This window comes from Pelophylax lessonae, assembly GCF_965119305.1.
Source record: "Pelophylax lessonae genome assembly, chromosome: 10".
NCBI classification, from domain to species: Eukaryota; Metazoa; Chordata; class Amphibia; order Anura; family Ranidae; genus Pelophylax; species Pelophylax lessonae.
The window spans coordinates 168,993,501-169,017,311 of NC_138777.1; the positions used below are offsets into that span (position 1 = coordinate 168,993,501).

The following is a 23,811-nucleotide window of genomic DNA, read 5'->3' on the forward strand; positions in this document are numbered from 1 at the left end:
ATGAATTAAAAAAAAACGAAACCGTAAATGTAACCCAATTTTTTTGTATAATGTAACAGATGTTTCATTCCCCGGCAACAAGGAAAGCCTTTTCTTCCCCTTTACTGGACTGTGCTAGTCGAGTCAGGTGGGGAGGTGTCTTGGGCACAGATTTGGCTCAAGGGGTTTGGACTCGGGAGGAGTCCAGTCTGCCGATCAATATCCTGGAGATTCGGGTGATCGGGCTTTGCATGTCCCAGTGGACGATCATCTGCAGGGGTGCCCGGTAAGGATTCAGTCTAACATTGTCACAGCCGTGGCATATGTCCATCATCAAGGGGGCACCAAAAGTGCCCTAGCAGCCAGAGAAGTGGCCGGCATTCTACGTTGGGCAGAACGTTTTGGCATCGGTCAGGTAAGGCCTGGGCACAGGGGTCAATGCTTCTCCCACCCAAATCTCTTTGAAGCCTTCGGACTCCAGGACCTTATCCGGAAATTAGGAAACCCGGAGAGAACAAAAAAAATTTTTTTTCTCCATCCGTAAAAACAATTCTGCAGCCCCTCACATATTTGCGACCCCTGTGTACTACAGTAGCAGGGCAGCAGATCAGTCCAAGCGGTAGGCAGAAACATAGTAGATTCAGAAGGCCTGGGTCAGTTCACATGCAAGCAGTTCAAGCGCTAAACAGAAGCGTAGTTGATAAAACAGGCCAGGGTCAGTTTACGTGGAAGGCAGTGGCATGGTTATTTGAGAAAACATGAAAAATGGTCAGCACAGATGATGAAAATGGGGAAATGAATAAAAATGTGGGCTAATATTTTAGGGATGTGTGATAAAGTCGGAAGTGTTCTCCAGTGCACAGGCCGGATTGGGAGGGACACTGGGGACAATAGTAGCTGGTATCTCTATGAGATCCTTTTTTGCTGCATATGCAACATCTTTTTTGGCGTCTTCGGCCTGCTTTAGATGGTGGAATGTTTTCCGGGAAGTGGCGCTCATGAAGTCGGCTAACAGCATCAGAGCGAAGGTCTTCTGGGGGGGGGGGGGGGTCTTTGTTGATGAGGGACATGACCATTTCTTTAAAAAAAAAATTAGGAAGGGGGTGGGGCATTCCGTGGATTTGGTGTAGATAATATATGCATTATAAATGGCCAAATTAATTAAATAAATTGCTGCTTTATTGTACCAGAAACGGGACCTCCTTGTTGCCAAATAGGGCTGAAGCATTTGGTCATTGAAATCCACACCCCTCCAATGTAAAGATTATATTCTTGGACGCATGTTTGGCTTTTGAATGGGACCTTGTCTTTTTTTTTTTTTTTTTTAACTTCAACTGTGGTGCCATTATGGATGGGAGACATCATATATACATTTCTGCTATCTTTCCACCTCAAGGCCAGCACTTTGTTGCTTCTCAAAGTTGCTTTTTCCCCTTCGCATTTTTTTTTGTTGACCAAAGACTGTGGAAAGCATTTCCTGTTCTTTCTGGGGCAGGCTGGTATAGTAGTATACATATATCCTGTGGCTCTTTCACATATCTTTTACATTTTTACCTTGTATTTGGCCTTTTTGCTAGGAATATACGGTTTTATTCCTAGCCGGCCTGTAAAGTGTACCAGGGACTCATCCAGACATATGTCCTGATCAGGAACATAAAGTTCTGCAAATCTTTGGGGAAACAAATGTATGGGCGAATTTTACATATTTTGGATGGTTTCGGGGAGGACACTGGGTGTTCATGCTGAAGTGAAGGAAGAGCATAATCATCTCATATCGGGACCTGGACATTACGGCAGAATAAATGGGCATGTGGTGGATGGAAAAAATCAGCGCAAAAACTTCTATCTAGTGAGTACTTTGAAAATATTAAATTACTCAAATATTAGTGATTTATAATAAAGTGCGATGTGCTATATTGCTACTAAATCCTCATTCTATCTCTAATATACCTCAAAAAATAAATAAATAATATTCAAAATATTTGTGCAATCTGTGCAAAAAAACTGTGTGAACCATCAAAAATTCATATATGTGGCCGACTGTCAACAATTCATATACGCAAAAAATAGTCAAATATAAATTCATGGACAAATAACACAGATATGATTAAGAAAGTCCCAAAAAAAGGTTAAATAAAGTGCAAATTTGTGCAGAAAAATAAATATCTGTATCAGCCAATCTTCCGAAAACGATGTGTGCCAAGAAGCACCCTGTGTGCTACTTCCAGCACATATATGAATTTTTGATGGTTTACATAGTTTTTTTTGCACAGATTGCACAAATATTTTGAATATTAATATTTATTTTTTTGATGTATGCTAGAGATAGAATGAGGATTTAGTAGCAATATATTAAGCACATCACACTTTATTATAATCACTAATATTATTTGATTTTTGATGTTTAATATTTTCAAAGTACTCACTAGATGTTTTTTGCGCTTATTTTTTTCTGTTTTCACTTATTGCCATATTTTGCAGTCTATCAGCAGCATTTATAACTTTAAGCATACTACTAGCATAGCCATAGTTTTTCTGGCGCCAGACGTGGTGGATGGGGTTGGTGGATCAATAGGCATGTCCTTCATTTTTTTTTTTTTGTGAGGCCCATAAACAACTTGAACTCCTCCAAAGTCAAATCTCTCCACTAAAATGGACAGCATTGGGGGTTGTTTGCAATATACTGCTGGGAATAGAGATTGGTCTGGTCCACAATAAATTTCAGCAAAGTGTTGGGCAAAAATAAAGAAAATCAATTTCTGAGAAATTCTCTGGATTGGCCTGCACACCTGGCTGTGCGGTGAAAGGAGGAATGCTTGCTGATACGGAGTTGGAAGGCAGCCATGTTGGATTGGCAAGAGCATCTGGGAGGTATGTAGTCGCCCTGACTCTTGGGGGATGTGACACTCAAGTGCTGGTAGTTAAGGGAATTGAAATTCCTGCGCTAGTACTTGGGGGTGATACTGCAGCGCTTGTGTCGGGCCTGGGCATTTGATCCTGGGGTGTATCGCTGGTGGCAGTGTTGGTACTGGGCCTGGGCATTTGATCCTGGGGTCTATCGCTGGTAGGAGTGCTGGAACTGGGCCTGGGCATCTGATCCTGGGGTCTATTGCTGGTGACTGCCTGGTTTCCAAAGCGCCATGCCCTTTTAGGAGGGACCCATTCTTGCTCTTATTCCGTCGCCGATCCACTGCTTTAAATTGGTTCAAATTCTGAATTGGAATCTTATGAGAACACCCCGCTGCTCTCATCAGTCATGGAGAGGATCTGAAACGCCTAACTGCTGTATACTTTTTTTGGACATGATGGTGGCCGTGTGACGGTAGTTTGATGGGCTGTGCGACGGGTACTTTGTGCAAGACTGTGCAATGGTTGACCGATGACGGGCGACAGTCACTGATGGGCGATGACTGTACTGATGGCAGTCTCTGATGGGTGAAATTTATGGGCACTGTTGGGTGACAGGTGCAATTGGGGGGGGCTGAAGGCTGTATCGGGACAGGTTCTCTTTATGTGCTTGTGCAGTACACTGACTGATACACAGATCGGTAAGTCGCTGCTCCTGGCTCTTCTCTCCTCACACTGGAAACAGTGTGTGAGGCAAGAATAGCTGGTAACAGCCAGTTCCGCTCTGTTTACATTTGTGATCGGCTGTGAATGGATCACAATGACCATGGCTGTTTACCACTGTCGGTGACGAGCTGTGTTCCTGGGAACACACTGCCACCGGCATGACTGCCCAGTGCGCTCCCAATCGCGCACATGCGCAGCCTACACAGGGGGCAGAGCTATGTGATCAGCTGTGAATGGATCACAGCCGATCACGTGGTAAACAGCCACGCTCATTGGCTGTGTACCCCCGGCACTGCTGCCGGCACTGGGGAGCTACAGTTCATTGAGGGATCCATGAATGCCAACAGGTGAGGAACTGTGTCTCGGGGACATGCCACAGACAGTGCAGGGCTACACTGTCGCACCCTATCGAGCGCATGCCCTGCTTGAATGGGCAGACGTTGTATGAAGTTAGCCCAGAACGAGGCACATCTAAGTATGCAGGCATCCGGGGTAAAGCTGTCCACCTAGATTGTCCTCTGCACACCATCAACGTCATCCCTTCCACACTGCGCTCCACGAGTGCTTCAAGCCTCGCTGTCAGATCCCACTATTGCAGGGTAGTCTTTCCGGTCACAACTGCAGACTTGACAGCAGTGAGAGCCTGTGGTGCGGAGGATGGTCTATGTGGAGAGCTTTACCCTGGAAGCCTGCATACTTAGTATCTCACAAAAGTGAGTAAACTACTCACATTTTTGTAAATATTTTATTATATGTTTTCATGTGACAACACTGAAGAAATTACTTTGCTACAATGTAAAGTAGTGAGTGTACAGCTTGTATAACAGTGTAAATTTGCTGTCCCTTCAAAATAACTCAACACACAGCCATTAATGTCTAAACCACTGGCAACGAAAGTGAGTACACCCCTAAGTTAAATGTCCAAAATGTCAATAGTTTGTGGGGCCACCCTTATTTTCCAGCACTGCCTTAACCCTCTTGGGCATGGAGTTCACCAGAGCTTCACAGGTTGCCACTGGAGTCCTCTTCCACACCTGCATGAGGACCTCACGGGGCTGGTGGATGTTGGAGACCTTGCGCTCCTCCGCCTTCTGTTTTGCGGATGCCCCACAAATGCTCAATATGGTTTAGATCTGGAGATATGCTTGGCCAGTCCATCACCTTTACCCTCAGCTTCTTTAGGAAGGCAGTTGTCATCTTGAAGGTGTGTTTGGGGTCATTATGTTGGAATACTGCCCTGCGGCCCAGTTCCCTAAGGGAGGGGATCAGGCTCTTCTTTAGTATGTCACAGTACATGTTGGCATTCATGGATCCCTCAATGAACTGTAGCTCCCCAGTGACGGCAGCACTCATGCAGCCGCAGACCATGACACTCTCACCACCATGCTTGACTGTAGGCAAGACACACTTGTCTTTGTACTCCTCACCTGGTTGCTGCCACACACGCTTGACACCATCTAAACCAAATACGTTTATCTTGGTTTCATCAGACCACAGGACATGGCTCCAATAATCCATGTCCTTAGTCTGCTTGTCTTCAGCAAACTGCAGGCTTTTTGTGCATCATCTTTAGAAGAGGCTTCCTTCTGGGACAACAGCCATGCAGACCAACTTGATGCAGTGTGCTGCGTATGGTCTGAGCACTGACAGCCTGCAGAACGCATGTTCTTTGCCATGAGGTGCCATGTTGATCTTCCAGTGACCAGTATGAGAGAGTGAGAGCGATAAGGCCAAATTTAACATACCTGCTTCCCATTCACACCTGAGACCTTGTAACACTAACGAGTCACATGTCATCAGGGAGGGAAAATGGCTAATTGGGCCCAATTTGGACATTTTTAATTTGAGTGTACTCACTTTTGTTGCAAGCGGTTTAGACATTTTTGGCTTTGTCTAGTTATTTTGAGGGGACAGCAAATTGACACTGTTATTCAAGCCGTACACTTACTACTTTACATTGTAGCAAAGTGTAATTTCTTCAGTGTTGTCACATGAAAAGATATAATAAAATATTTACAAAAATGTTAGAGGTGTACTCACTTTTGTGAGATAATGTAGATGTGCCTCTTAGGCTCCGTTCACATCTAGGCGTTTTTGGGGAGTTTTTCTGCTCTAGGATCAGCTCTCAAAACGCCCAACAAGACAAATCCTATTCATTTCAATGGCTCCTGTTCACATCTGAGCGTTTTGACGCTGTAAGCAAAACGCCCAACGCTCAAAAAAGTACATGAGCTTCTTTTTGGGCAGATTACAGGCGTTTTCCATTGGTTTCTATTCAATCTAAAAACACCTGTAAATCGCGGTAAAAAACGCGCGAAAACGCTACGCTCAGGTGTGAATGTAGCCTTAATCATCAGCTATGTGCGTTGCTAAATGTTGAACCTTAATTAAATGTAACCATTTTGCTACACTTAGAAGCGCCTCGCTTCTCTTTTATACTCTAACTCCTGCCGAATTTTGCTTCCAAATCCCCTTGTAAAGGCTGCCATTTGGATGGACATTTTATGGTTCAACAACCTAAACCATTGCTATAATCTTTTTATATGGACTATAAACTGAAGGATTTAGAAATGAACAGTTGCGGAGCGAATCATTTGAGTTTCCATTATTTCTTATGGGGAAATTCACTTTGATATAAGAGTGCTTTGGTTTACATACAAGCATGTTTGTGGACGGTATTATGCTCACAATCCAGTGTTTTACTCTACCTGTATGTCCTCTGGTTTCTGTGGCTCCACCAGCTCATGTTACCAGCTGCAGCCATGGTCTGGGTATCTCCTTTTTTTTTTTTTTTTTTTGAGCCAGCGTTTTTAAAATGGTTGTTAACTTTGTTACACCACTTGTACCTCCACAGGTAAGCATATAATAAGGCTTACCTGTAGGTACTGTTAATATCGCCTAAACTTGCACAGTTTAGGAGGTATTCTGAGTGCATGGAGCCGATGACGTCATTGGCGCATGAAGGTCCAGCTTACCGTGGCGGTCCTTCAGAGCCCATACCGCAAAGAAGTGGCTCTCGCTTGCATGTGTGGAAGTGATTTAATCTCTGCTCCGGCCACTCAGAGTGCCGGAATCCGCGAACCTGTAAAAAAACCCTGAGGAAGGTGTCAGCTGTCTCAGTGGTGAGCAGGCGCCACTGGAAGGGCTTTTTTCTAGGACAAGTATTTCATAATGAGCTAGATATTAGCTCATTATGTCTTTATCTTATAGGTTTTTTTTTTTTCTCCGTCCGGGGGTTTACAACCTCGTCAAGTCATCAGATCACTTTTACAGGGGGCCGCCCGAGGCCTGCTGCCTTTTCTGGGCTCTCCCATTCCACCGGGTAGCCCAGGACTGATGTGACCTGTCAGATCAGCACACCATAGAGGTGAAGGAACTTCATCGTCTCCATGGTGTATGAAACCAGGAGCGACAAGGATTTGGTCACTTCTGGTTTGTTAGTTGTTCACAAGCCTTTAATGGCTTTTAAAGTATCTGATTGAACTGATCTTGATTCGATCAGATGCTTTTGAGGGCAGAGGAGAGCTCCGAGGTGTAATAGACCACAGATCTCACAGTAAATGGTACCTGTAAACTTCCCAAGCTATCGCAAGTAATTGTTGTTCATCCCTTGTGATAGTGCTAAAATTGAAATTAAAGAAACCGTTGAAAAAAAACAAAAATAAAAGAATGAAATTAAAACACATTTAAAGCACCCCTGTGCGCACAAGCAAATGCATACCTAGGTCTCGCACACCTATGTAAACAGTGATCAGACGACACATGTAAGATATTTCTGCAAACGTCAGAGCAAGAACAATATTGCCTCCAGTTTAACTCTAAACTGGTAACCTGTGAATGCTTTTAAAAATGTCACGTATGGAGATTTTTGGATACCATAGTTTGTCGCCATTCCACATCCGCATGAATTTTTTAAGCGCGACGCATTTGTTTACTTGGCATAACATCCTCTTTAGTATTTAACCAAAACATTGGGTATTGTGCTTGTGTGCACTAAAATTTAGTGTATGTTTTCCTAAAAATCTTCCTTTGATAAACTGCTGTGCAAATATCATGTGACACAATAAATTGCAACAACCATTTTTTTTCCAGGGCCTTTGCTTTCAGAAAATATATGTTTGGGGGTTCCAGGTAATTATCTAGTTTAAAAAAAAAAATGCAGTTTTACATGTATGTGAGAATTGTCAGAATTGACTTTGGCAGCAAGTGGTAAATAGATTCTCACGTCTGTGCCTTAGTACTATGATAGAATATAAGCATGAATTCTTATTTCCAAGATGGCTAAAACTGGCAATACATGGAGCACATTTCAAATAATTTCTTAAAGAAATTACCACAAATGCTTGATGCTTGTAAACGTTTAAAAAATCATACATGGTATACTTTGGTATAACATGTTACAAGTTCCACTCACCTTTTTGAACATGTTACATGTTCCATCTATCCTCCCCGGGGGATCTTCACCCCTCATCCTCTGTCACAATTTGAAAAGAGCCTGGCCGTGCAAGCAGAGTTCTGCCTTGGTTGCTGACGGATTGTAGTTCTTAGTGAACTGCGAGGGCGCTGGTGAGCGTTCTTGTAGTCCATTGAGGTTCTTGGACTGAATTAACCGCTGACCATATCAGAGGTATGGACAGGCAGCTACATGGACAGTCTGCAGGAGCTTGACCTTGCACCCCTGATCTGCTGGTCGTGCAATGCTTTTACATGTTTGGTTTTTAATTGCAAAAAAATAAATATGCAGTTATTTTTGAAAAAGGTGAACTTATCCTAAGCCCCCGTTCACATAGGGGCGATCCGACTTCGGGTGGCGACCTCGGAGCGGCCGCCACGGACTTCATAACATTGAAGTCTATGGCGGTCGCCTCCTGGTCGCCCCAAAGAAGCTCCGGACCCTTTTTCTAAGTCGGAGCGACTTGTGTCGCTCCTATTAGAAGGGGTCCGCAGCTTCCTTATGGAAGGCGACCTGTGAGGCGACCAGGTCGCCTCACAGGTCGCCTCTATGTGAACGGGGGCTAAGAGTGTTGAGACAAGCTGTTTACTATTGACAGCAGTGCATACAATGATTAGCTTTTATTTATTAATGTAAAGCCTTTAGCCCCAAAGAAGAAAAACTGTTGCTGTAACTGCAGGAATGCATTAACCACTTTACCACCGGAGGATTTTGCTGTCTTACGTCTGGGCCACTTTTTGCGATTCGGCACTGTGAAACTTTAACTGACAATTGCGTGGTCATGCAACGCTGTACCCAAAAGAAATTTACATCCTTTTTTTCCCACAAACAGAGCTTTCTTTTGGTGGTATTTGATCACCTGTGCGATTTTTACTTTTGGCGCTATAAACAAAAAAAGAGCGACAATTTTGAAAAAATAACAATAGTTTTTCACATTTTTTTATATGAAATTCCCCCCAAAAAAATGTAAAATTCAAAATTTTTTAACATTTTAGGCCAATTTGTTTTATGCTACATAGGTTTAGTAAAAAAAAAAATCCCAAAAAGCGTATTTTGATTAGTTTGCACAAAAGTTATTGCGTTTACTAACTAAGGGAAAGATTTCTGTCGTTTTTTGGTGTGTGTTTTTTTTTTTTTTTTTTTTTTTTTAAAAGAGTAATGGCGGTGATCTGCAATTTTTTTTTTTTTTTTTTTTTGCGGGACTGTGACATTGCGGGGGACAGATCGGACCCTTGACTGACATTTGACACTTTTGGGGTTACTAGTGACATTACTACAGTAATCGGTGCTATAAATATGCACTGTTACTGTAAAAATGACACTGGCAGGGAAGGGGTTAATTTTATTGGAGAGGGAGGGGTTAATGTATGCTTGGTGCTTACTGACGTGTGTGGGGGGAGGTGACTGAGTGACACAGGGACAGATCGCAGGTTCAACTATGCTGAACCCTGCAATCTGACCCTGCCTGTCACTTAGGAGATCCACCCGCTTTGTTTACACAAGCAGGCGGATCTCCAGACTCTATTCCCCGATGATCAGGGAACTGAATACAGTGGGAGCGAGCCTCCGGCGGCGACGTAGGTCTACGTCGTCAGACCTACAAGAGCCACTTTGCCGCAGTAGAGCTCTAGTGAGCAGCGGTAAATTGGTTAAGGTAAATAAAAAAAATAGGCTTTATAAACACTTTAAATCTTCAAAAAGCATAATAAACATACAAAATGCTTGTTAAATTCATAGGAACTTTAATGTGTGATGTGTGTAAACACGACAAGGATAGAAGGCGCCAACAGGTAACCAGGCACTGTCTTAGCAGGGCTGTCTCTGTATAAGAAGTTAATAAGAAGTCCATATTAGTAAAAAGTTCATAGGACAGGAGGAAGTCCTCAAACAAGAATGGGGGGGGGATCCTGAGACATGGTGTCCAAGCACTAGGGCAGGCTTGTTTGCAGAAGCAGGCTCTAAATGGCAGGCAGAAGAGTGAAGAAAAAGTGCATCTAAGTGCAGACAGTTTACAGGTTTATTAGGTGCAATTAAATACAAGGGGTAACTCATGGAATGAAGTAAAACAAGCTCATAAGGAAGGGCAGTCTGGGATGTCAGCACTGAATTTCAATGATGTGGGTCGCCAGAATCCGCTGCTGCATGGAGGAGGCCAAGCAGAAGTCCTCAGGTAGAAGGCCCAGCAAAGGGGATGAAGCTGGTATAATATCTGGTTCTATATTTCACTATACATGGTAGGCACTAGGACCCTGCTAGCTTAGGGGCCTCCACCACACATGGCAGGCACTAGAACGCTGCTAGCCCCGGTGCCTCTCCATAAATACAGCTCCCCCTGTTTCACTCTCCTGCCTGACGAAAGAGTGCGCATGCCCAGTATCGGCATCGCACAGACTCTGACCTACGATGTGATCCCACCCCCTCCGGTGACGTCATCTGCATGCGATGTGGTCCACACCGCGTTCCAGCTTCATCCCCTCTGCTCTGCCCTCCACCTAAGAACTTCTTCTTGGCCTCCTCCATGCAGCAGCAGATCCTGGTGGTCCAAATCGTGGAAATCCAGCGCTGACGTTCTGGACTCCCCTTCCCGGTTAGCTTGTTTTACTTCACTCCATGTGAGTTGTACCTTCTATTTTATTGCACCCAATAAACCTGTAAACTGCAGTTTGCACTTAGAGGCACTTTTTCTTCTCTCACCTGACTTTAATGTGTGTTACTAATCAAGGCTAATGTAAACAAGCCCTAAGGGATAAATGTTTATATGGGCCATCTATGTGGAAAATGTTTTGGGCTGCTTAATAAGCCTCTTGAAAATCCTGGGTGGGGTGTACCCCCGGTAGGGCTGGGGACAGTGAATAAAGAGGTTAGAAAAGAGTAGAAGGTGACGTTTACCTGAACGTGCATAAAAGTGTAACAAGGAACCGGGTTGAATGTTTTCTTTCTCAGAATACCCTAGAAGGGATATCCCCAAAGGAAAATCTTGAGGGGGGGGGGGGTTGGGGGTACGGTGATTCCCTTCATTGAGCATGCAGCAAGAAACCGATGTGGTTAGATAAACTAAAATGGGCTGACAGCACTTGGCCACACTGGGTAAATTAGATTGGGCTGATGGCAGGGAATTGCAGTTAGGAGTCCAGTTGGAGCAGACCGCTCTTGATTAGGACTATGGCTGACTTGTGAGCATCGGGGTCTCCTCTCATGATAGGAAATTTAGGTAAGTGATGTACACCTTGCCTATTTGGCTGTCAGCAGTGAATTTAGACTTGTGCAATCTTTATGCCCAGTGTGTTCTTGTAGTCGGATATTCTTCACCAGCATGTCAAGCAAAGAATTTATTTGGAACTTGTGGTATTATGCTATTATAAGGAAAGCAACTTTTTTTTTTTTTTTTTTTTTTTAAATTCTCAGTAGCCTGTATTGTCAGCAGTGCTTCAGACTGTGTTTTGTAGCATTTCCCTGGAAGAGTTGTTGTGTGTCTGGTAATCACTGTGCAGTGCGTGGAAACTCAATAATGTTGATGTTTAATTTAAAAGCACCATTAAGATGGTAATTAGTAAGACGTGATTCTAATGGCAACGGCTATCTGAAACAGGAAAAGTAGCTTGGAGTGGATCTGGGTCGTGGCTAAAGTGAGCAGTCCAAAATGGAGCATAAAAGTAAACAAAAGACTTATCTAAATGTTGGTATTGGGCGTCGGACGCCTCCCCTAAATGTCATCTGTTGACAGTAGTGCAAATTGTTTTTTTTTTTTTTTTTTCTTTTTTAGAATTAGAATAAAGATCAGGATTCTCGGCGTAACCTCTTCTTTCACATTTATACAAAAAAATTGGGCTAACTTTATCGTTTAGTTTTTTTTTAAATTCATAACCTTTTATTTTTTCTCAAAAAAATTGTGTTTAAAAGACTGCTGCGCAAATACAGTGTGACGTAAAATATTGCAACGATTGCCATTTTATTCTCAAGGCTCTGCTAAAATAAATGTGTATGTGTGTGTGTGTGTGTGTGTGTACATATATATATATATGTATGTATGTATGTATGTATATTTCTCTTTCGTTCATTGACTGACACTGCTCCAGAATCTTCTTAACACTTGGGTTATGCTGCTTCCTACAGGAGTAGGACATTAGGCAGGAAAAAGCTTTACCATGCCTATGGGGCAGCCCCAGGGGATATACTCCCACACTCTGCTATAGGCATTGTTTTTTTTTCTGCCTAGTCAGGAGTAAGGACCTAGTTCTGTGCTAGGATCTCTGATCCTAGAATTTATTTTCCTCTTATTTTCTGTTCCTGTGAGAACTACAATCAACAGCTGGATTGGGCAACAGACTGGATATTCTAGATCCTTAAGGTCTCCCCAGTTCAGGCAGTGAGCATGCGCAGGCCTTCAGCTCTGCGCTAGGTCGGCCACAACATAGCCCCACTGGACGGGGGCTGGCATGCGAGTTAAACATCTCGCAAGGGCGCATAAGACCTGGTCTCAGCCTGAGTGGAGGATGCAGTTGCTGTTGTCGGAGTCGCAGGTCCCCTTTGGTACCCACAGCCCCCAAAAAGCGGAAAAGGTATTCTCTTTTCCTGCCTATTTTGACAAAATTGTCTCGAGTCAGTGAGCAAAACGCAATAGGTTGGTGCCTAAGTGATTCGCTAGACAGTACCCATTTGAAGAGTCCCTGTTAAAGTGGACAGTCCCACCTGTGGTGGATTCTCAGGTTCCAGGCTAAATAAATCCACTCTAATACGGTGGAGGAGTTTCCGGCTTTTAAAGACCCCTTTGACAGGAGAGCCAAGACTTTGGTCCGCCACATGTTTACTGTGACCTGTTTGGTCCTTAGGCCGGTGCATTGGCATCCCAGACTTTAATGGAGTAGGAAAGCTTTTGCACCAGTATCTGGAGGGGGAACAGCTTCCCCCTGCCCTTGCGGAGCTGGCGGACCTGTTGGTTCAGGGGTTGCAGTTTTTCTGTGATGCCTCTCTGGATGCGGCTCCCTTAGTTTCTAGGCTGTCCGTGACAGCAGTGGTCCTTCGGCGCATGATATAGATGATCTAATTAAGGGTCTTGCAGGGGGGGGGGAAGAGTACTCTTTTTCCACAGGCTGCCAGGGGCAAGAAGCCTCGTTGCAGACGTGGGCCCTTTTTTTTTTTTCTCGGCTCATATGCAGCCTTTTCATCTCTCAGGATCTCAGGACAAAGGATCTAAGTCTGTCATGACCTCCTCTGGAGGTTCCAAGAGGACCTGGTCTGGTAAGCTGAGAGCGGGTTCTTCCAGACCGGCAGAGAAGCCCTCTTCTACCTGAAGTGGGGGGACGTCTTTCCAGAGCCATGTACCTCCCTGATTTAGGACAGGAGGGTTCACGAGCTGGTTTGGTCCGGCTACAAGATCGAGTTTTGGCCTTTTCCTCCAGTGAGGTTCTTTTCTTCCGACCTGCATTTGTCCCCAGACCACCTGCGGGTTCTCTTCCGGAGCGGTGCAAGACTTTCTACTACAAGGGATGATTGTTCCTGTTCCAAAATCGGAACGTTTTTCAAGGTTTCTTGTCAAACCTGTTTAAAGTTCCCAGGAAGGAAGGCAAGGTACGTCCAATCCTGGACCGCCTTGTGCGTGCGAGTACAGAAGTGTGGTAGTGGCATCCCCACATCAAAGGACGCTTACCTTTTATATTCTAATATATGTTGGTCATCAGCATTTGCTTTGCATTATAATTTAATAAGATTACCTTTTGGTCTCGCCTCAGCTCCTCGTGTATTCACAAAAGTGTTGGCATTGTAGCGGCAGTGGGGGATTGTGGTACTGGGTACCTGGAGACTCTCTTCTTCTGCAAGCAGAGTCTCAGACTGCTCTAAAGGACAACCTGCAAATTACTGTACAGATTCTGCAGGAGTTCGGTTGGAAATTGCACTTCCAAAAATCTGCTCTGGTTTCGTCCACCAAGTTCGACTATCTGGGTCTGACTCTGGACTCTGCTTTAGTCAGGGTGTTTCTTCCAGGGGAAAAAAATCTCCAAAAGCTGCAGGATGCGATTTGGCTCCTGTTGTCCAGCAGTCGGTCATCTTTCAGGACTTGCATTGCACTGTGCCTGATGGTGCCTACCTTAGAGGCGGTACTGTTTGCACAGTTCCACTCGACACCTGCATAGAGAGATTCTTGCCAAGTGGTACAAGAATCCAGTCTCTAGCCAATCTGATCCTGTTGAGCCAGGATACAAGAGGGTCCCTGATATGGTGGCTCCGCTCTCTGGCATTCAGACTAGGCAAATTCTTTGTTCCCCTGTACTGAACGGTGGTCACAACGGTTGCCAGCCTGTCCAGGTGTGGAGGCGTTTTGGGCACGGTTGTGCTCAAGGGGTCTGGACTCTGGAGTCAAGACTACCAATTGATATACTGTAACTTCGGGCGATAAGATTTGTCTGGCTCATTGGGCAATCCGGCTTTAGGGGTGCCTGGTAAGGATTCAATGGGACAATGCCACTGTTGTGGCGTATGCCAATCGCCAAGGGGGCACGAGAAGTGTTCTGGTGGCTCGGCAGGTAGCTGGCATTCTAAGGTTCAGCTGTGTCTCTGGTGGGGAACTTCAGAGGTGGACCGGTTGGCCTCTCATCTCAACAGAAAGGTACATAGAATTGAGGCAAGGTCTCGGGATCCTCTGGTTGACGCCAAAGACTTACTGGTAGCTCCTTGGGGCCAGTATCATCTGATATACACCTTTCCCCCACTAAAACTTCTGCCGAGTCTTCTGCGAAGGATCGAGTTAGAAGGGATACAGTCATCCTACTGGCTCCAGACTGGTCCCACCGGTCTTGGTACGCCAATCTGGTACGGACAGTCGCCGATGCCCCTTGTAGACTTCCTCTCAGAGAAGAGGGCCAGTCTTCTATTCTGCTTTACAGTCGCTGGCTATAATGGCTGTTGAAATCCCAGGTGCTGAAGGATAGGGGGTTGTCTGAATCTGTGATTCCCACACTGTTAAAAGCTAGAAAATCTACCTCTAGGTGCGCCTGGAGGACGTACATTGCGTGGTGAGTCTCTTGGGGGGGTCATCCACGTTCTCTTTCGGTGGCTTGGTTTTTGGCATTCCTCCAACCGAGGTGTTGAGCAGCGCCTGGCCTTGGGTTCCATCCAGGGCCAGGTATTCGGCTTTGGCAGTCTTCTTTTACCATCCTTTTGGCTTTGCATTCTTTAGTTCGCACCTTTTATTTAGGGGGTTTGCCACTTGGCTCCCCCAGTTCGGTCTCTGTTGCCTTCTGTGGGATCTCAGTTTGGTGCTGTCATTTCTCCAGTAACCACTTTTGTAAAAACATTCGCTTCCTCTGCTTACATACAGAAGGTAGCCCTCTTGGTGGCTATTACTTCTGCATGTGGGATATTGGAGCTGGAGGCGTTGTCTTGTCCACCTTACCTGGTTGCTCATAGAGATAAAGTGGGCTTCGCCCTTGTCAGTCTTTCCTTCCTAAGGTTGTTTCTGGTTTCCATCTGAATGAAGACATTGTGTTGCCTTCCCTGTGTCCCAAGTCTAAACATCCTAAGGGGTTTGCCTTGCACTCTCTGGATGTGGGTCAGGCACTCAGAGTGTACCTTGCGGCAACCAAGTAGTTTTAGGAAATCGGCCTTACTGTTTGTCCTTACGGATGGACCTTGCAGGAATTTGTCGCGTCTGCCACGACCATATCCAGATGGATAAGACAGGTGGTGGTGCAGGCCTATTCCATCAAGGGCCAGGTTCCTCCATTCTCTGTTGAGGTACTTTTTACACGGGCACTTATTGCCTCTTGGGCTTTCTGCCATCAGGCGTCCGCGATACAAGTTTGCAGGGAGGCCACCTGGTCGTCTGTGCACTTTCACAAAATTTTATAAAGTCGATGTACTGGCATCTGCAGATGCTGCTTTTGGCCACAAGGTTTTGCAGGCCGCTGTTTGAGAGGACCTGGCCCTCTTTAAAGTGTGTATTGTTTTCAGGTGAGCTCCAGTTGTTCCTGGTTGAGCTCCACGTTACTTGGTTGGCTAGGTTTAGCCTTTTGGTAACTTTTTTTTTCTGTTGTTTTTTCCCACCCCTCATGTTTAACACGTTTTGGGATGTCCCAATGGTTAAGAAGATTCTGGAGCTGGTTCTTTTAATGAACGAAAGAGAATATTGGATTTTTGTCTTACCGTAAAATCCTTTTCTCTGATGTTCATTGACGGACACGGCACCCACCCCTCTATTGAGTTGGGTATTCTTCTGACACTGCTTGCAACAAAACTGAATGCCTATAGCAGAGTGTGGGAGTATATCCCCTGGGACTGCCCCATAGGCGTGGTAAAGCTTTTTCCTGCCCAGTGTCCTACTCCTGTAGGGGGCAGCATAACCCAATGGTTAAGAAGATTCTGGAGCTGCGTCTGTCAATGAACATCAGAGAAAAGGATTTTACGGTAAGACAAAAATCCAATTCTATATGTTTGCGGGTTCTAAGTAATTTTCTAGCAAAAAATACAGATTTTACCTTGTAAGCAAAAACGTCCGAAAAAGGCTTTAGTCTTTAAGTGGTTAAACTGACCTCATTTACAGATGTAAGTTAATTTCTTTGATCTAAAAGAAATTATACAATGTAAAACATTGTGTTTATAGTTATCGCCCAGCCTTAGCAATGTTATTAAACCTTTGCAGGAGGCTCTTTTTTGTTTTTGTTTTTCTTTTTGACAGCTGTGAGTAAGCAGAGAACAGCTCTGCCCTGTTTGGATTGAGGAAATTAAGTTTTTAAGATCGTGGGGGAGGGGGGGGAGAAACAAGAATTTTTAATGATTAATGGTGCAGCTCTGGTTGACAATATTGATTCTTTGTAATATTGATTCTTTGTAGTTTTAGTATTGTAGGTCCCTTTGTGGTCCCTAAGCGATTTGCAATGAGGTACCCCTTTTGAAAAGTCCCTCCTTTAAATAGTTGACTGTTCCACCGGTGGTGGATCCCCCGGTTTCCAGGTTGAATAAGGCAACCCTAATTCTGGTAAAAGAATCACCAGCATTAAAGGATCTGGCTGACATGAAAGTAGAGGCTGTGGCCTGCAATATGTTCACTGTGGCTGGCTTGGGACTTAGGCCGGTCTTCACCATTGCCCTGGTGTCACAATCTCTGGTCGAGTGGTGTAAACTTTTTTGCTGTGACCTGAAGGGTGAGCAGCTCCCCCCTACCTTTTCTGCGCTGGTAGACCAATTGGTCCAGGGGCTGCAGTTTGTGTGATGCCTCTTTGAATGCGGCTCCCCTGATTTCTAAACTGTCTGTTTCGGCTGTGGTCTTTAGGTGTGTTCTGTGGCTAAAGTGTTGGTCTGCAGGCCAGACCGCTAAAACGTCTTTGGTCTCCCCTCCGCTCCTCAGGTCTTCACAAAAATGTTGCTCCCGGTGCTGGCATTATGTCAGCGAGGGATTGCAGTGCTGGGATACCTGGACGACCTTCTCCTATGAGCAGAGTCCCCTACTGCTCTGGTGGACAAAGTGGAAATTGCTATACGGATTCTGAGGGAGTTCGGCTGGCTTCTGAATTATCAGAAGTCTGCTCTGGTTCCTTTCATGAAGCTGGACTGTCTGGGTCTGACTCTTTACTTGGCTTTAGCCAGTGTTTCTTCCTCTGGAAAAAATCCAGGAAACTGCAGGCTTCAATTCATCTCCTGCTGTCCATCAGGTGGTCGTCCCTCCGGAATTGCATGCGTGTGCTGGCCCTGATGGTTTCTATTTCCTTCGAGGCGGTCCCATTTGCACAGTTGCATACGAGGTTCCTGCAAAGGGAGATCTTGGCCAAATGGGACAAGTGTCTGAAGTCTCTGGAACATCACATCCAGCTGAGCCAGGAAACAAAAGGGTCTCTGGTCTGGTGGCTTTGCTCTCTAGCTCTTCGTCAGGGCAAAGCCTTTCTCGCCTTATATTGGACAGTGGTCACCACGATACCAGTCTGTCCGGGTGGGGCGGTGTCCTGGGCCAGAGCTCCGCTCAGGGTGTTTGGACACTGGAAGAATCCAGACTCCCGATCAATGTTCTTGAACTCGGCAATCGGACTGTACCTGAATCACTGGACGGATCGCCTTTAGGGGTGTCCAGTGCAAATCCAATCGGACAAAGCCACGACCGTGGCTTATGTCAATCACCAGGGTGGAACAAGAAGTGTGTTGGTAGCTCTGGAGGTAGCGGGCATTCTCCGATGGGCAGAATGCTTCCTTCCGGCCCTCCCAACAGTACACATTCCAGGGGTGGAAAATTGGCAGGCGGATGATCCCAGTTGACAGGTGTTGGACCAAGGGAGAGTGGTCCCTTCATCTGGAGGTCTTTCATCAGCTGTGCCTGTGGGGAGGCATCCCCGAGGTAGATCTGTTGGTGTCTCGGCTCAACAGGAAGGTGCAAATATTTGTGGCAGACACCATAGATGCGCTCGTGGCCCCCTGGGGCCAGTATCGTCTGATTTACACCTTCCTTCCTCTCAAGCTTCTGCCGAGACTCTTGCGCAGGCTCGATGCAGAAGGGATTCCTGTCATTCTAGTGGCCCCAGACAGGCCTCGCTGGTCTTAGTACGCTGACTTGGTGCGGCTGGTCGCTGACGTCCCTTGGATGCCTCTCAGGATAGATCTGTTGTCCACAAGACCGATCTTCCATCCTGCATTAGTCGCTGGCTTTGACGGCTTGGCTGTTTGAAAGCCAGGTGCTGAAGGATAGAGGTTTGTCTGGGTCTGTGATTCCAGCACTGTTGAAAGCTAGGAAGATCTACCATTGTACATGGAAAACATACATTTTGTAGTGTGAGTCACTTTGTGTTCACCCTCGCTCTTTCACAGTGGCTTGGGTCTTGACCTTTCTTCAACGGGGGGTAGAGCAGAAATTGGCTTTGATTACCATCAAGAGCCAGGTTTTAGCCTCGGCCACGCACTCCCTGGTGTGTACCCTTTTTTTTTTTTTGTATTCAGGGCGTTCGACATTTGGCTCCACCATTGCGGTCTCCACTACTTCCTTGGGATCTGTTCTTGGTTCTCTGATTTCAATTAGAATGAGGACATTGTGTTGCTTTCCCTGTGTCCCAGGCCGAAACATCCTAAGGAAATTGCTGTGCATGCCCTTGATTTGGTTCGAGCAATTCGGGTACCGGGCAGCTACAGAGTCTTTTAGGAAGTCAGACTCACTATTTGTACTCGGGGATGGGCCTCGAAAAGGACTGTCCGCTTTGTCTGTGACCATTTCTAGATGGATCAGACAGACGGTGACTCAGACCTATTCGATTAAGGGTCAGGTTCCTCCTTTCCCTGTGAAGGCACACTCTCTACAGGGGTGCTCAGTGCTTCTTGGGCCTTCCGTCACTAGACGTCCATGATGCAGATGTGCAAGGCAGCCACCTGGTTGTCGGTGCACACTTTCACAAAGTTTTATAAAGCTGATGTGCTGGCATCTGTGGGTGCCTTTTTTTGCTGCAAGGTTTTGCAGGCTGCTGTTTAAAGGGTCTGTTCCCTCTTTTTCAGCTCGGTTCCAATTGTTTTGGTTGAGCTACGGTTTAGCCTTGGGAAACTTTTTGCTGTTCCCACCTCTCATGTTTTGACACTGCTTTAGGATGTTCCACTGGTCAAGATTCTCAGGAGCTGTCTGTCGAAGAACGAAAGAGAAAATGGGATTTTTGACTTTCCGTAAAATCCATTTCTCTGATGTTCATTGACGGACACAGCACCCGCCCCTCTATGAAGTTGTAATACTTCGGACACTGCTCGTGATGAAACGGAGTACCTGTTAACTCAAATCTCGTCAGGAGGCAATTTACAAGATGATATACGGCCCTTCAGTCCCAATCTCCCTATATAGTGAATTCTCTCTCCTCTGGCCAGGAGACATATCGACACACAGCACTCAAGCTTATCGTAGAAACATCTGATTTTATTGCAAGTTTAGCTCATATTTAAGGCAAGTTTGAGCGGGAAAAACTGCTTTAAACTGGTTACAATTTATCGGTCAATTTAACAATAGAACATATCTCACAGAAACAAGACATGAAAGGCTTTTGTTTTCCCTATGCATCTGTGTCAATATGAGGTGTCTTGTATCTGAATCTGTGTTTTGTTGGAGAGTCGATCCGTCTGTGATCAGCTTGTCTGATGTGTTAATGTAAGCAATTGTCAATTGTTTATGGGTGGTGTCAGTAATCTCTATGCAAAATATCCAACTGTCAAGTGTTCAAATGAATGAATGGAAAGGTGTTTAACATGTCAACGTCTTGCCATCTATATGCAAAATACAGCTGTCTGCTGTCCAGGGTGTATGAATGAGTGTTAGGTCTGGCTCGTTACTATGTAATTGCAAGGGACCACATTCCATTGATAAGTGGGCATAAGACATATATTATGAAATATAATAAGGCATGTTAATACAATCTTTCAGTACCTATAGCAGAGGAGGAGGCGTATACCTCCTGGGATTGCCCATAGGCATAGTCAAGCTTTTTTTTTTCTGCCTAGTGTCCTACTCCTGTAGGTGGGCCACTGGTGTGCTCTTGAAAGTAAACACGAATTACAAAGCATCACACACATATATATATATATATATATATATATATATCTCTATCCCAGAAATACATAGAAATTAAACTGGATATTTACTACTTGAATAATTGGTGCTTCCTTTGTTTTCTTGCTTTTTATTGATTTTGATTTTGATTTTGATTTTTTTTTAGACCATGATGACCGAGTTGGTGGAGGCTTTTTCCCAAAGAAGCGGAAAGGGCGTGGCCCATTCCGGGGGAAAATGTATAGTGAAGCAGGTCCAAGAAACCGAAATCGTGGTAATTACCAACCTAACCCTCGTACCCGACTAGATGATGAAGATGGAGATGTGCCTATGAGTGATGTACTTGATCCAGCCCGTTCACGGTTGTGAGTACCTCCTGCTTTTAATAGCTAGGATTAGTAGTTCAATAGTTATTGGTGCTATGCTATTAGCCTGGAAGTTTGTGGCTTTAGTGCTTTGAGTCATTGACCTGGAACACTCATGCAGGTCAAAAAAGTCAGCATGAAGTCAGATCTCCTGATTTGCTTACTTGCACAGGGTAATTGTACTCTCTGTACTGAAGCCCCCCTGTTGATATAGTCCTGTAACTAGCATTTTTTGGGAAGAGCGATTATTATTGGTTGTCTTCATTAAATGTGTTTCCTTTTATGGGCTGAGAATTGTTTCAATCCTAGTGTTAGCGTAGTTATTTTACACAACACAATGTTTAATGTCGTGCACTAAAAAATAAGAATTAAAGACAAGTTTACCTTTAAAAAAATAATAAATACACATCTTTTTGCAGTTAAAAACATTTGCATGTATTATTTTAACTTGGAGCCTGGAGAGCATTGCACTCATGATAAGTAGATTGCAGGTGCCATGCTGGACTCCTGCAGACTTCTCAATGTATCTGCCTGCTCATATGGGCAGGAAGCTCAGCAGCACCATGGTAGTTAAAACTAGAAGCCGCCAACCGCAAAGGCTGTTGGGACTTATAGTTTTCCATTCAAAGACGACTGTGAATAAATTACATGGTCGGCCCACTCGCTACAGTGGGAAGGGGAGAGAGGCTGCAGCTGCTGAAACATGTTTACATGTTCCATCCTAAAAACGGGTGGAACATGTAACCTGTTCCAAAAGGTGAACTTATCCTTTAACCTTATTTTTATTGCATAAAATGAGTGCCATATAAAGTGTTACATAAATGTTGGCACTGGGATTTCAACAGTGTCAGTACAGAGTTATATTTTGCTACTTTTTCCAAGTTTGTTTGTTCTTCTCCCACCTCTAGTAATCCTTATAGCCGTGGAGGAAGGAGACGAGATGAAAGACCAGGAAGAGACAACAGGGGTGCTTCACATGGAAATCCCGCTAGGGATAATTCACATCATGCTAGAGCTGATGTTAGAAATGACAGAGACAGCTGGTTCAAGATTACGGTAAGTGCAGCAAATGCGTGTTCCCACTCTCTTGGAACTCTCTGCCACATATGTCTGAAATGCTTCCAGTAGCAACCACCCCAGAACCAGATTCTCTTGTGTGGGGTTTGTTTTTTTTTCCCCTTGATCTGTGTTAAGATTATATTGTAAAGTATACTGTACAGAAAAGAAAACAGAGAAATGTACCTTCACAAATAAACATGATTTATTAGTAATCTGTGATAGATATGCAGCTCAGTTTTGCCCACTAGTTCACAAAAAAAGGATATTGGGGAACTGGAGATTAGAAGTACTGAATTTATTCTCTCTTTAGAAGAGGAGATGAAGGGGGCATATGATCAACATGTGCAAATCCATTAGTGCTCTATATAGGGAACTTGGTGTTGCGTTCACTTTAAGGTACTCAGAGGACAAGAAGTGGGGTTCTACTGGGCTCCTTTGAAACAAATAGAAAATGAACACACAGAGTGCCAGCTTCCTTTACACAGTGCTAACATAGATTCAAATTGATTTAAGAAATTTGATGTGGTCTTTGATTTTGATGTAATCTGTAACCGGTTAGAAGTTTAAAAATGCCTCTCCTGAAGATTACTCGCCATACAACCTGTGGGTAATAGCGAAGAACGTTAATTTGGTTTCCTACGTGAGCGATCTATTCAATTCCCTCTCTCACTTCCCTGTATATAAATTGGTTTGCGTGCTTGAGTAAAAAGATATAATGTAATCAGGAATCTTTCCAGACTGGCATATTCGTTCAAAGGCCCGTACACACACACACACACACACACAAAGAAAATCCTTAGTATACTGCTTTTGACAGCTAATTGCAAATTTTCGAACGACAAAAACTAAATGTGCAGGCTTTAAGATTTTTATCGTACTTGACCATAACGTCCCATTTTCATTTCATTAGTAAAGTTTTCGTCCGAAAATAATCATAAAAGCAAGACTGCGAATGATCGGAAATGAAAGTACACATAAAACAACTACTTCAACCTTCTGTGTGCCCCTGGGAACTTAAGCTGGTGCTTTAAGTTTTTCAGGTTCTTCAAAGACCTCTCGTTGAACCCATTCCTAATAACCTACTGGGGATCTTACCAGTAAGGTGGCTATTTTTTGTAGCCATCACCTCCTTCAAATGGGTCTCAGAGATGGCATTCTTTTCTTGTAAGGAACCTTTTCTTATCTTGCATAGAGACAGGGTGGTCCTGAGACCCAGACCTTCCTTCCTCCTCAAGGTTGGTCCCTTTTACTTCAGTGTAAGGATAATATCCTCCTTTTCTCCATGTCCTGCCTTGAAGCAAGCCAAGGATATTTCACTCCACTGCCTGGATGTAGTCAGCACAGTTAGGGTTACTTAGCTACTGCTTCTTTCCTCAAAAAAACAGTCCACATTTGTTCTCCTTTAAGGTCCCAAGAAGGGGACATCTTGCTTCCTCTTTCACCATTGGTAGGTGGCTTAGCAGCACATTTCTAGAGCTTATGCTCTCAAGGAAAATCTTCCTCCCTTTCCTATCGGGGCCTATTCCACCAGCTCTGTCTGTGTTCTTGGGCTTTTCAGCGGCAAGCATCTGTTTCACAGGTTTGCATGGTCACCACCTGTTCCCCTCTTCATACCCCTTAAGTTTTACTGGGTTAATCTTCAGGCCTCTGCTGAAGTGCTCTTTAGCCACAAGGTGCTTCAAGTTGTTACCTAAATGTATTCAGATCTCTTTACTATGTTGAAGTCTTCATTGATTGCTTTGTACATTCCATTGTCTATAACTAGTCTGTCTTGTACTGTACATTTAAGGTAATGAGAACTTTGGCTTGCCTGTAAATTCCATTTCTCTATCGCTCATTGACAGACGTAGTCCTTGGTGATACAGCACCTTCGGGTTATGTTGCCTCCA

The 23,811-nt window shown here is 44.6% G+C and overlaps 1 protein-coding gene across 1 annotated transcript in view; it reads left to right on the plus strand.

Annotated features, from left to right (window-relative positions):
• NXF1 (nuclear RNA export factor 1) overlaps positions 1-23,811 on the plus strand; it is a 90,640-nt gene that overhangs the window by 13,775 nt on the left and 53,054 nt on the right. The window contains exons 2-3 of the mRNA XM_082271079.1: positions 20,665-20,863; positions 21,772-21,919. Coding sequence (XP_082127205.1) covers positions 20,665-20,863; positions 21,772-21,919 — 347 coding nt within the window. The remainder of the gene's footprint in view (positions 1-20,664; positions 20,864-21,771; positions 21,920-23,811) is intronic.